The 12,997-nt window shown below is 37.4% G+C and overlaps 1 protein-coding gene across 3 annotated transcripts in view; it reads left to right on the top strand.

Moving 5' to 3' along the window:
* The window catches only part of FAM120A (family with sequence similarity 120 member A), a 55,760-nt gene that overhangs the window by 8,741 nt on the left and 34,022 nt on the right, over window positions 1-12,997 (top strand). For all 3 annotated transcript variants that reach the window (XM_087742913.1, XM_009475852.2, XM_087742914.1), the window contains exons 3-5: window positions 3,322-3,404; window positions 12,125-12,253; window positions 12,724-12,820. In XM_087742913.1, the coding sequence (XP_087599039.1) occupies window positions 3,322-3,404; window positions 12,125-12,253; window positions 12,724-12,820 (309 nt within the window). The remainder of the gene's footprint in view (window positions 1-3,321; window positions 3,405-12,124; window positions 12,254-12,723; window positions 12,821-12,997) is intronic.

The following is a 12,997-nucleotide window of genomic DNA, read 5'->3' as shown; positions in this document are numbered from 1 at the left end:
TTCCTAGAGAGGTATTTTGTAGCTTTTTTTTTTTTTTTTTTCCAAATTGGTATAAAGGTTAAAAAAACCCAGTTCAGCTACAAGTTTAGTTTTGTATATTCTTTTGCATTTCTTTTGTGTGTGTATTCAGTATGAGTAAGCAGAATAGAGTAAAGTTTATGGAAGTCAGGGTTAGAAAAGAAGATACTTTGGAGGTCTTCCTGCGATGAGAGGTGGTGGGTTCTTTTTAATTAGTGAATATTCCAAAACCTAGGTATGTGGTGATATAAACAATAATTATATAAGCTTACAAAAAACAGATACTGTTTGACTTAAAGTACTGACAACACTTTTTAACTTTTGCAACCTTAGGAATATAACTACTTCATTTTTTTAAATAAAATCCTAAATGCATATAGGCACATAATTGTGTGTAGTGTGGCATATGTTTAAAGCAGGGTAGCTCATTCAGATCTAAATTTTATATTTTTACTTAATATCTGAGGGCTTGTCTGGCTTCACAGGTTATTCTGCCCTTGCTCCTGTGGCCTCTTTGGGTGTCTTTTGAACCTGATAAGTAGAATGAAGAAAATCACAATGGGAAAGAATAAATGAGTGCATGATTACATGGGAAGGCGTATGAATCTGTTACGTTGCTCTTCCATTCTGGGTACATCAGTGTAACTCCCCATGCTAGTACTTTGTTTAGGAATAAATTAGAAGTTAAGCTACTGGTTTAATGTTTACAATTACAGAAGGCCAAAACTGTCACAATAGCTGTATCAGTATTCAGCTTTAGGTCTGCAAATCTGTTTCTCCGTGTATGGAAAACTCAGACTTCTTTGTTTTCAGATGCTTTCTTGTCATTAACTTCAAGGGTCAGTTTGGGGACAGTGAAAAGAGCAATCTTGAATGATTCAGCCAAACATTCAGCAGTTGGAGGAGCCTGAGGAATGACACCTAACTGGTCAATTAAAAAAATGTTCTCAATGGCAAATTATTTGGGATTGAGTTATGTTCAGGGATGAAGTTTCTATTGAAGTATTCCAGCAAAATATTTTTCTGACTAGAAAAATAGTTACCAACTAGGTAAATTTTTAAAGTTTACTTTCTGAGAAGGTTATATATACACTGTGGTTGGTTTGTTTTAGAGCTTTTTCCTTCTTACAGCTTTTCATGCAGAAGGGTTTTGTAGTTCTAGCTTTACAATATAAGGAGTATCCTTGTCATGGGTAGTTAAAATGTGGCTAGGATACTGTGTCCTCTGAGAGTGTGCTCTTAAAAAGTTCTGTCCTAATTGCTGTTGATGTAAACAGGGAGTTGATTTGGGTTCTTTTGTAAGTTTTGACTCAAATACTTCAGAACGATTTTAAAAAACCCAAACCCAAGCTTCAGCAATAGAAAAACAAACACAGTGTGAGGTATAGGGCTGTAATTCAGTGAACTCTTTAGAAAGGGCAGTGGCTTCAATTAGTATCTAATTGCTTTAAAAAAACTTAAGGCATACACTGTAATAAGCCATTAAAATGGGAAAAATCAATATATGTTGAGGTTGTTCAGCCAGGTCAAGGAATAGAGGTTGCTTATGTAATGTCGACCTCTTTCCCACTGTGGCAGTACTTTGTAACATGTGTTTAGTTATGTAGTCTTGTTCTGTTTCTCAGTAAAATTTTAGAACTACGTAAGGTAAGTACAGGCATCACTTCTTATTTGGACTACAGAAGACACTGCTGCACTTCAACATCCTAAATTCTACAATTCAGTATGTGGTAAGAACTGATCAAATGGTCAGACTGCCTTGTGTGTGTGTTCAAGGGGATGGAATTAACTGAAATGACAGGTGGAGACCAAACAGGATTGAAGTTTTGGTGGAAGGGAGAGAAGCTCTGACTATTTGAAAAGGTAATCTTAGCATCTGCAGGAGTTACTGTTAGTTATCACAAAACCATCTAGTGGTCTGGCTGTAATTGATTTTTTCAAACCTGCATTATAAAGGCTGTCTAATCCTACCTTGATTAGATTAGTGAGAATGTGGCTGTTATATACAAACTTGTTGAATCTTTATGATGTGAATTTAAAGTTTAGCTCTTGATGAATAAAGATTATAATGTCTCATTGCTGGAGATCTCAGCAGTAGGTGAAGTATTGATTGGACACAAAGACTTCCCTCTCTGAGAGGGCATCTGCTAGTTGCCAGGCAGTGGACAGTTTTCTTGGTTTTCACATGTTAAAGAGCATTAAAAGCAAACTAAATTATTTTACAAGAAAAATATTAAGACAGTAAACAATTGTCATATTCAAAGAATCTTGTCATATTCTTTACGAGTGAGAGTTCAAGATGTTGTCCAAACTGAAATTTAAAAAAAAAAAAGCTGTAAATATATTAACAGCAATGAGAACTATGCATTCACTGCTAAGCTGCTGCTCTATAAAACCAGATATTGAAAATATCCTTAAGTTTTCTACCAGGAGTGTAGTAATACATTCTGTTTAGCTCTTCATAAAGTTTGGATCCACAGACACTGAACTCTGTTAGTGGTTGATTAGTTAGTCTTTTGATTAATTCAAATGTTTGAAATATTTCCTAGTAAGAATTTTTAGATTTTTTTTTTGAGTGTGATGTGCTTGGGGGAGGGGGCGCGGACCAAAGTAATTTAAGTGATCTTCCATTTGGTATGAACAGCTTGGTAAATGTAGCCACTATCTCTGTTCATTGAAACAACTACATAATTTCCCAATTACTTTGATGCTGCCAGCCCGGGCTTCTGTCTGACCTGGTCAGGTCAGCAAAAGAAACTTCAGGAATTGGGAACCTGCTAAGTGTCATCAGAGCTGCCTGCTGGGTTAGATAAATCTGCCTGGTGGCTTGCTGCTTGACCCACGCTGCATGATGGACCAGGGTGCAGATTCCAGAGGCAGCTCCGATGTGGATTGGTAATGGCATGTGCTGGGGTGCAGGAAGGGTGTTGGAGCTTGTGTTGGAGAGCAATAGAGTGTGTTCTTACACTGCTGCACCTGCATTACTAAATCCTGTTGAGTATCCCCTAATAGGACATGCCAGGTTGTGGTTGACACCATGTGTTGTGACTGGCTCTATTGCTTCTGTAAGTGAGCTGGGTTTTATGGAAGAGTGCTTCTCGAACAGAGGGCAGTGTATCTCGCTGCAGCAGCAGCATGCTAATTAGGTTTTTCTGGAGTAACAAAAAGACACCTGCAAGTTTAATTTCTCTGAAGCCTATTGATCGGGAATTGAGGACTGATTGCATATTTGTTTTGCTGCATGTAGAAACAATATGTAACATTTTGTGGTGTACTTAAATAAAGTTCTGCATTACATTCTAGGTAATCATATTCTACCTGATGAAGATTTGGCTTCCTTTCATTGGAGTTTACTTGGTCCAGAACATCCACTAGCTTCACTTAAGGTACAAATTTAATATAACTATGAGCAATTAAACTAAAATCAATCATCACAGTTAATCAGAGCAGTGTAATAGGTTAATTCACAGCAGCTATGCAAGGCTCTTGTTCTCGGTCACCCTTTGGTGTCACAGTCCCTCTCTGTTGACAGCAGAGGATACCTGGGACGATTAGCCTTACAAGGCTAAACTTAGCCTTTGTGATCCCCCTCAGTGCCCTTCAGCTACATGAGCCATATAGCTTCAGTGTGGTTTGGCTTTGAGCATGTAGCTTCTTACTCTCTTTTTTTTTTTAAGAGGAGAATTTTTTGTTTAGTCACATTCTTCAACTGTCAAAAATAATTAGCTGGATCTTTTCCTACCATATTTTTTTATTTTCTACTGATCTGGATTTCTGTGTAATAATTAGTCAGTTTTCTGTACTTAAAGTGTAAATATGCTAGAGAATAGGTTGCACGAGAAAGCTAATGTGGCTTTCAGTAGATTTTTTTTTTTTTTTGAGACGAGTAACTTGTGTCTGATGCTCTTAGTTTACAGTATGTCTGTTCTGCTGCTTTGTCACACTTGCTTTGTGCATCTGCCAAGTAGACAGCTATAAGAGGGAAACTGGACACATCAGAGAATGAGATAATAGTGACCTTTCTTTCTCTCTGCCACGATAGACTTATCTTTTTCCCTTTCTCCTAAGGTGCACCATGCACCAAATCAATATGCTTTTTGTAAACTCTGTAAGACTGTTTTGTTATATCTACAACAAAAATAGGTGGGTTTTTTTCCCCTTCTGTTCCAAAAGTTTATTAAGCATTGAAAAATTGTAACTTATTTTGCTAAAGGTAGAATTTAAAAACAGATTCAAGATTTTCAGCAGAGTTTTTAAGGCTTGCACGTGCATTGCTTAGTGAACAGCTGTGACAATTTGATGTTACGCTCATCCCCTATTTTGCTGCCGCTCCTGTGTTTAGAAAGGTAAGTGTCGGCACGTTGCAGTGGCAAAACAAAATATGCATGCATGTTTGCTACTTCCTTGTAAAACTTGAGATGAAAAAATGAAGGACTGAAAGAGTGTGCCTGTATTTTCATTTTTTACTAAAAAGGCTAAAATGTAGGACTTCTCTCAAAGTTGTTGATAAACTTTTTGATGTTCAGAATACTTTCCTGTGTTTTAGGCTGAGTAGACTTGTTTTACAGCCAGTTCAGAATATGACTTCAGACGCCTAGACCTTCTGAAAAGCCTTCTAAATATATACTGAATTACTTGACTAGAATGAAAATTAGATATTTGTCATCTTTGCTTCTAGATTTACATTTTCAGTGGAAACACTAATTGGGCTTTGTAGCTGGCATCGTAAGGAAATGGAACTTGTTTCCTTAGAGCGTCAGTGGGCTGTTTCAGACAGTCCTCCCTGTATTTATTTAATCTGTTGGCCAATGTTAATCAGATTTGAAAGCAGTTCCTATTTGGCTGCTAGAGGCTCTGTGAAAACTGATACACTGTTATCAGTGAAAAAGACCCAAATTAGTGCCCTTACTGAGGGAAAAGGCTAGCACAACACATGATTTGTTTAATTTCACAGCAGCTTGCTGGCCAGTTGTTAAGTACATAGCCCCAAACTAACTGCAGCATTTCTGTCTCCTGGCTGATAATGATGTCAAAGGGAGACAAAGAAGAAGGGCTAAAGCAACAAGGGCACAAGTCTACAGGAAACCAGTCTTCATTAGTTACTGGTCATGGAACAACTTACTTTTTTTTTTTTTTTTTTTAGCTTCAGTTTCAACAGTGCTCATGATTTCAAATTATAACTTGTTTCAGTAGCTCATTAATTCAGTTTAATTTCATTTGACATACTAGTATGTCGGTGTCACTACAGCTTTCTCTGTAGAGATGTCTTCTGTTAACTGTAGATGTGCAGAAAGCAGTATTTCTTGTAAATTTTGTGAATGCTTAAAGAAACCAAAAGACACGCTTATATTTGCCACAAGCTTGATAGCAAAAAGTAGTTTCAGAACAGTTATAAAAAGTTCAAGCTGTCATGAAAACTGGAGATAGCGGGGGAAGTTGTTGTTCTTGCCCAGGATGTCATTCCTGGGCTATACTTACAAACTTTGCTTTGTTGCATCTATTTACAGTTACTATCAGGTATTCTCCATGCTCAGGAACCAAGGGCCCTAATTCCACACCTCATTCAACTCAGGATTTAGAAAACTTTTTCTTATTGTGGAAAGATTTTAATCTTTTGTATCTAAGTCAGTATGGTCTTGAGCATCAAAGCTAACAGATTCAGTTCCCAATGGCCTGATTTGTTGCTTTGCAGTGAGAATTATGACAGTTAATCTTTCTCAATCTTTTATTATGATGTATCAAAATGGTTACTCTTCCTGAGAGAAGCTTTGCTAGTTCACCAATTAAAAAGTATAACTTAGAAAAGAAGCTACCAATCTTTGCTGATAGAAAATCGGTGTATCTGCTCAGGTGTCAACATAGTGAGGTGAAAAAAAGCAAAACTGAGGAACCTGTACTTCTGTTTTAAAGAGGGACATGAGGGTGGTGCATTCATCTAGGAACAGCTGAGTAGAGATGGGAAAAAGGAAGGGAAATGGGATTCTGAATGAAGAATCCATATTTCACATCTAGAAGGGAATGAACCTAACAATCAGGACAACATCTTTACATGCTGGATAAAAAGCCACGCCTTTTGGAAGACAGCAACGATCATCAGCTCAGCAAAACTGTTCAAGTTCCATGGACAAATTTAAATGAAGAGATTTGAATTGCTGTTGCTGCAAAAGGGAAAAATAATCAAAAACTGACACTGCAAGCTGTTCTAAGTCAGGATCTTGTCTATCTAAATGTCCCTGTGTAAACAGATAATGCATCTAATAAATGTGTGGACCTGTGCTTGTGTCCTGTTACCTGACTGAGAGCAGTGTTCACTGAAATGACCACCTGAATCTGAAGTTGAAATAAGAAAGGAGTTGATGATGATGATGACTTCCTGAGAAATAATTTGACCGCCAGACGTTGTTTGGACACTAGCATTATACTACTTTTTATTTGTGTGCTTTGGGATTTATGTTTGAGACAAAGACAATTCGGTTTTTATTCTGGGAAAGCTTGTTACAGTATGGAGCTTCAAGATCAATGTATAATACCATTAGAATGATATTAGGAGGGCAGTTTCTTATCTCTGGAACGAATTAGTACCTATTTGGGAGCACATACCACTGAAGAAGTTCTGACTCTTCATTCACAAAGTAACAGAAACAAGTCTTAATGCAGTCTCCCTTTTTGAAAAAGAAGAGTATGCAGGGAAGCTTTATGAGATTGTCTTTTTTTTTTTTTATTATTATTATACTAAGGGTCATCATAGGATGATTCAGGTCAGAAAGGACCTCAGGAAGTCATCTAGTCCAGCCTCCTGCTAAAAGCATGGTCAGCTTGAGGTCAGAACAGGTTGCTCAGGGCTTTGCCTAGACTAGTCTTGAAAATCTCCAAGGTTGGAGACTGTACAACCTGTCTGGGCAGCCTGCTCCAGGGTTTGACAGTCCCAATGGTAAAAATGGTTTTGCCTTGCATACAGTCTGAACCCATCTTGTTTCAGGCTATGTCTGTTGTCTCTCGTTCTTCCACAGTGCACCGCTGTGAAGAGCCTGGCGCCATGTGCTTGATAACCTTTTTGTAGGTATTGGAAGGCTGCTGTTAGGTATTTCCAAAGCCTTGTCTTTGCCAGGCTGAATAAGCCCCATTCCCTCAGCCTTTTCTTATAGAGCAAGTGCTCCAACTTCTTAACCATCTTCATAGCCTCTGCAGAACTAGCTCAACTTTTCTGACATCTGACTGGAGCCCAAAACTGAATGCAGTGCTCTAGAGGTGATCTAACGAGCGCTGAGGAGCAAGATCCCTTGGTCTGCTGGCTGTGCTCCTGCTACACAGCCCAGGGTGCAGCTGACCTTCTCTGCTGCCAGGGCACCCTGCTGGCTCATGTTCAGTTTGCTGTCTTCCAGGAGCCCCAGGTCCTTTTTGGCACAACTCCAGCCTGCAGAGTAACCAGGGGTTATTCCTACCCAGGTGCAAGACTTTGCTTTTGTAGTTGTTGAATTTCTTAAGGTTCCCGTTGGCTCATTCCTCTAGCTTGTCTAGATCTTTCTGGAGGGCAGCCCAGCCCTCAAGTTCGTGGTAGTGTGCAGGGTTGTCACAGGTTATCTCATGAAGTTTGCCTGTATCACATCTTTAGTTTGTATTTCTGCTCTCTCCTTTTCTTTCTGACATAATTTTTGTTTCTCTGTTTACATTTGGTTTCCTCAGGCTTTATGCGTATAAATTGTTAGCAAGTGATTTCCATGTTGTGTGTACTCTTGTTACCATCAAGATATGCAGAAGTAGAAAGAGGTCGGTTTCCCAACCAGGATGGAGGGAGGAGGAGGGAGAATTTCTAATTGAATAACCCAGTCTTCACGGAAAAGCTGAGCTTTGCTGGTTTGAGAGGATTTTAAGTCATCCAGGGAGCTTCTTGCCTCTTCAGAAAGCTTGTCGTTAGATCAGATGCACTACAAGCTCATAAGATTAAATGTTTTTAACATTCAAAGGCTGATACAAGATTCAAACATTTTGGATGCGATCTTTAATAGAAATTACTAGACAAAAATAACAAAACTCAGGCAGTTTGTTGTAGTATTCTTCGTATCTCCAGTCTTCTCTCGCCAGTGAAAAAAAATGTTCCCTGTGTGTCACCTCACAGTAACTGAATGTTCGAGGTCTCTCTTTTAATGGTTTGAAAATAAAACTAAACTGATTATCTGTTTCCAGCAGGCACAACAGTAAATGCTGGTACTTGTGTTGATTAGCTTTTAAGGGCTTCACTTCCTGGAGACAGTGGGCAACTGGAGTTGTCCCAGAATTGGGGAGCTTTTCCCAAGCGTAGCTTAGGTACCTTCTGCAGTATCCTAATAATCCCGTGGAGTTATGCATATGTGAGTCTATTCTCTTTCAATAAAGCATTTTTTGCAAGTTTATTTTGTCAAAACCAAGACATTTTTATCTTGTAGCTTCTGGGCTTGTAATGTTGTTCTCTGCATCTCATTTTGACAAATACCTATGTGGAATTAATTTCCTTTCCCCACTTAATCTTTTCAGAGTGCATTAATAGGTCGCTTGTGATTTTTGTCAGTGGTCTGTTGTGAAATCGAAGTAGTCCTGTTACAACTAGCAAAGAAACCATGCCGGTTTCAGATGTTATACTTTCTAACCTGATCACCTCCAAGTGTGTGATCCACCTCCATGTTTGCCTTTCCAAAATGGATTTTCCATGTTGTTGCTTGTCTGAAACTCTTCTGTAGAGGATAAGGAAAAAAATAGCTTCTAGGAAGAAATCTCTTGTAATGAGAAATTGCTAAAATACGATGCTGATTTTGCTCTGAAATCCTTTCTGTGCAACTAAAAGTAAGTTTGAACCATGCACACGTTTTCTGTAACTTTTCCTGTTAAGTCTTAATCTTTCCCATACCTAACAATTAGTAAGACTTAGCCTGTATTTTAATGCACACAGTATTAGAAACGTTATTTATGATTCAGTAAAAGTACAGTTTTGGATTTCTGGAAAGTTCTAAAATGAACAGAAATATTTTCTTTAATATCAGGAAAGAACATCTTATTTCTCTGCTTTTCATTTCTGGCTTCTGTGTAGGTCATGACATTCTTAGTTTTGAGGGTGTTCTCACATCTGGACTGGATGTCTTTGAAACACAATAAAAGAAAATAAAATGCAAATATCTGAAATGTCTCTAAATCTGTAACACATACTTTCAGAAGGTCTCACTTCAGGAATTAAGAATATGCTCCAGTGAGGTCTTTAGGCTGTTCGTTTAAAAGCAGCTAAACTGGGGGCAATATGCATAGTAAGCCCTTAATATGTCTCACTTGAGCTTCGTACTTCTAGGGTCTGAGCTGAATATTAGTCCTAGTGTGATGTGATGTCTTCTCTTGATGCTAACTGCTTATGGTTTATTAAATATTACTATCTTGGAGATCAAATAAAACTAATGATAGATTTCTTACTCCTTTTATCCACTGAATTTTCAAGCAGAGATTGCAGAAAAACTTAGGTAATGATGCAGGGTTTCTCCAAGGGACTCTGCAGAGAGCACATCTAACATGACACAGCCATGTTATGATTCAGCTGCTTTAGAGAGGTATAATTGTTACACATACAAATAAGATCGTAGGTGTTCATGAAACAACTCGGATTACCAGTGAAAAGAAAAATCTATTGCTTCTGCTTGTGGATTGGGTGCAAAATTTTATCATCGATATTTGTGAGTGTAAGCTTACACGCAGATGTGATCTATATTTAGTATTGTTGTATATATTCAGAATGCACACTACTGAAAATTTAGAATTTACTATCTGAAATAGAATTAATTACCGTGCCACTGACTACACTAAACAGAACTGTTCTTAATTTAGGCTCATAAAATGTGGAGCTCATCTCTGGTACAGAATGACCAGTTATAGAATTAATAGCCTGACATTTGTGAAAAATAGACATTAAGAGAAGGAAATTAATAAAAATGGGAATCTGGGCAAAAATTCCATGGTCTAAATAAGAAATTCCATAATAAGTGGATCAGATAAGGGCAGGAAAGAAAATAATTGCGTATGGTAGACTGCATATAAAATAAGGAGGGGTTGTGGTACAGATTTTAAAGTTGCAAAGATACAGCTAATGAAGTGTTAATCAGAATTTTTCATAAACATTTCTGACAAGGCTGAATTGCAGTATTTTCTAGTAAAGTATGATACCTCTGTGTAGAATGCAAGCATAAACGTTTTTCACATTTTCTCATATCTTAAAAAATAGAACTGTTAAATAATAAAAATGATCTCTCAAGTCTTGAATCACTGAATTTTGTAAATAGGCAGATTAAAATATGTTAAAGGCAAAATCCTAACTGCCCCTATTGGCACAGGTGGAGTGCTCCAGAATTGTACAGAGGTTCCAGACAGAATTTTTTGGAAGTTCCTCAGGCATCCTCTAAAATTTAGGACACGTATTTGGAGACCTCTTTCCTGCCCCTCTGAGTGTGCGCATTGTGCAGCACAGAGGGAGCATAACAGAAACTGCCTATGGTTGAGTAGTTCTTGAGACCCAGCTGGCAGCACTGCTCACTGCTTTTAATTTCGCAATGGTCCGTGATAGTTGCTTGACCTGAAGTTTCTATACCCCATATAGGATCACGCAGTGCATGTAAGAGCAGTAATTCCCATAATCATATGCTGAATAATCCTCAGTTTATTTTCAGGAGGAGCCTATTGAGAGTGTTGAGATGGAAGTCCAGGGTTTCCAGGACTATCCAGGTCCCCTCCTTTCTCCATGTGGACACGAGAAGGGATCAGGCCAAAGAACTGAGTCTAGAACTTCCTGGTACAGCACATCCGTCTGCAGCTGCCAGGCGCTGAGCTGCGGGAGCTTTCTCTGGAGGGGCTCTGGACGTCGTCCCACAAAGTTCTTCCAACTCTTTCTTCTTACTACAAAGAGAGGTCTTTTGCTACAAAGTCCAAAGTGATTCTTATCTTTTCAAACCCATGGCCTGAGTCAGTCAATGGGAATTCATCATTTTTGTAACATCTTGAGTAGACTGTACCGTGGACTCTGATGTGTAGACAAATCTATGGTCTGTATGGACTCAGGTCATTAACTCGAGGGAAGTTTTTAGCATGCATTTAAGTATGTTTCTCATCCATTTAAAATAGTTGGTGAATATGGGAGGTCAGACACATCTGTCATTGGGTGGTGAAACATCAATTATTTAATGCTGGAATATTGAAACTTTTATCAATGGAATTATCTTAAGAATTTCCTCTGTGTCTGTGAAGAGAGTAAGCAGCCCTATAACCATGTTGATACTGAAATGCTTGAAAGAGAAAGTAACTATGCTCACATCAAGAGAAATCTATATATCATTCTTTGTTGATATATGATATAAAAGAAATAATTTCTTGCCTGATATGTTATATATAATGTGAAGCTATATAAATATATTCTACTACAGATAATGAAATATACAAAATTTGGAAACACTAATTATTAAACTATGTAATCTTCAAATAATGATTTTTAGACCAGTTTCTGTAGATTCTTGAAAATAACTTTCTGTGAGATACTCCTTTTCTCCATTTGTTTTTTAGATCTTCTGTTTTCTGTGTACATAGAGATCTTCCTGTTCCTGGTGGATCTCTTTCATCAATTCTGATACCACTTTACATTCAGAATATAAACTGTGTCAAAATAAAATATTTTCTGGCATATATATGTCTATACACACACATATATGCATATATATATATATATATATATATAAAATATGGATGTAGCCACATTAGGTAAAGCATTTTGCACTAGAGGAAATGTCCAACTAGAAAGCAGTAAAATAATTAGCATTGTTGACCTTGTTTGTTGTTGGAGCTGATATTTAACCAGCAAATATTTACATAGAGGTGAGGTTTCACCTATATATAAATATACTGTAGATGAAAAATGTATGAGTCACTGCTTAAGGTTATGTCTTAAAAACAAGGTGGAAGGCCCAAAAATATTTAGATACTAAATCTAGCAACATGGAATTTGTTGAATATATTTTCAATAAATAAACAGTTTAATTCTCTGCTGTGTAACTGAAGTATCTTGGGCTACCCTGTTATTTCAAACTGGCATATATGTTTGTTTGCATAGGTACGTGCTCACCAGTTAGTTTTACCACCTTGTGACGTAGTGATCAAAGCCGTAGCTGACTACGTCCGTAATATTCAGGACACCACTGATTTGGATGCCATAGCAAAAGATGTTTTTCAACATTCACAGGTAAAGTATAAAGCAAAATTTTTTTTTAAACCTATTGTGCTATAAATTTGTGTTGAAGAATTGCATTCTATGAAAATAGTGTTTTGCATCAGTTGATAATAGGAATCTCTTGGTATATGCAGTGTGTTAGATACCCTAGTTTCACTTTTGACGCTTTCCGAAGGCAAAAATACTGCATTTACCCTCAGTGCTTTAAAGTTAAATTCTGGATAACCAAAGGGGTTTTGTAGTCTGGCTTTGTGTACTGTCGTTGAGAATCAGTGGTACATGAAGATAGTATTTTAAAGCTTTATCCTGATATGGATTGACATAATATTTCTTGTGCTGGAGTAGTGCTGTAGTCCTCAAGGGTTCATAGGTGTTAATACTGTATGTGATATGGTATACGTTAACTACTCTACAGTACAGTGCTGACCTATAGATGACATGCCTGAATTTGCTCCTGACAGATCTTTTTTTTTTTTTTTTAGTCTAGAACAGATGACAAAGTTACTCGATTTAAGAGAGCAGTTGCTTATTACTCAGCAACTAATAAACCTATGCCATTTCATCCACCACATTACCTAGGTAAGTAATTAAAGAAATAAGGCTTTTCATTTTAGCTAAAACCTGGCATAACCCTAAATAAGAAATAGTATTATTAGCAGGATCTTACAAAAATGTTTATATTCTCTGGCATTTTTCATTGACCCTTGAATATGAGGTTTCAAAAGAAGGTTTTCATAGGATATGTGCAGAAGTTGT

Source organism: Nipponia nippon, unplaced genomic scaffold (assembly GCF_047370975.1).
Source record: "Nipponia nippon isolate SJK-2023a ecotype South Korea unplaced genomic scaffold, ASM4737097v1 scaffold_9, whole genome shotgun sequence".
In the NCBI taxonomy this organism is placed as follows: domain Eukaryota; kingdom Metazoa; phylum Chordata; class Aves; order Pelecaniformes; family Threskiornithidae; genus Nipponia; species Nipponia nippon.
This window is presented reverse-complemented; position numbering and strand designations above follow the sequence as displayed.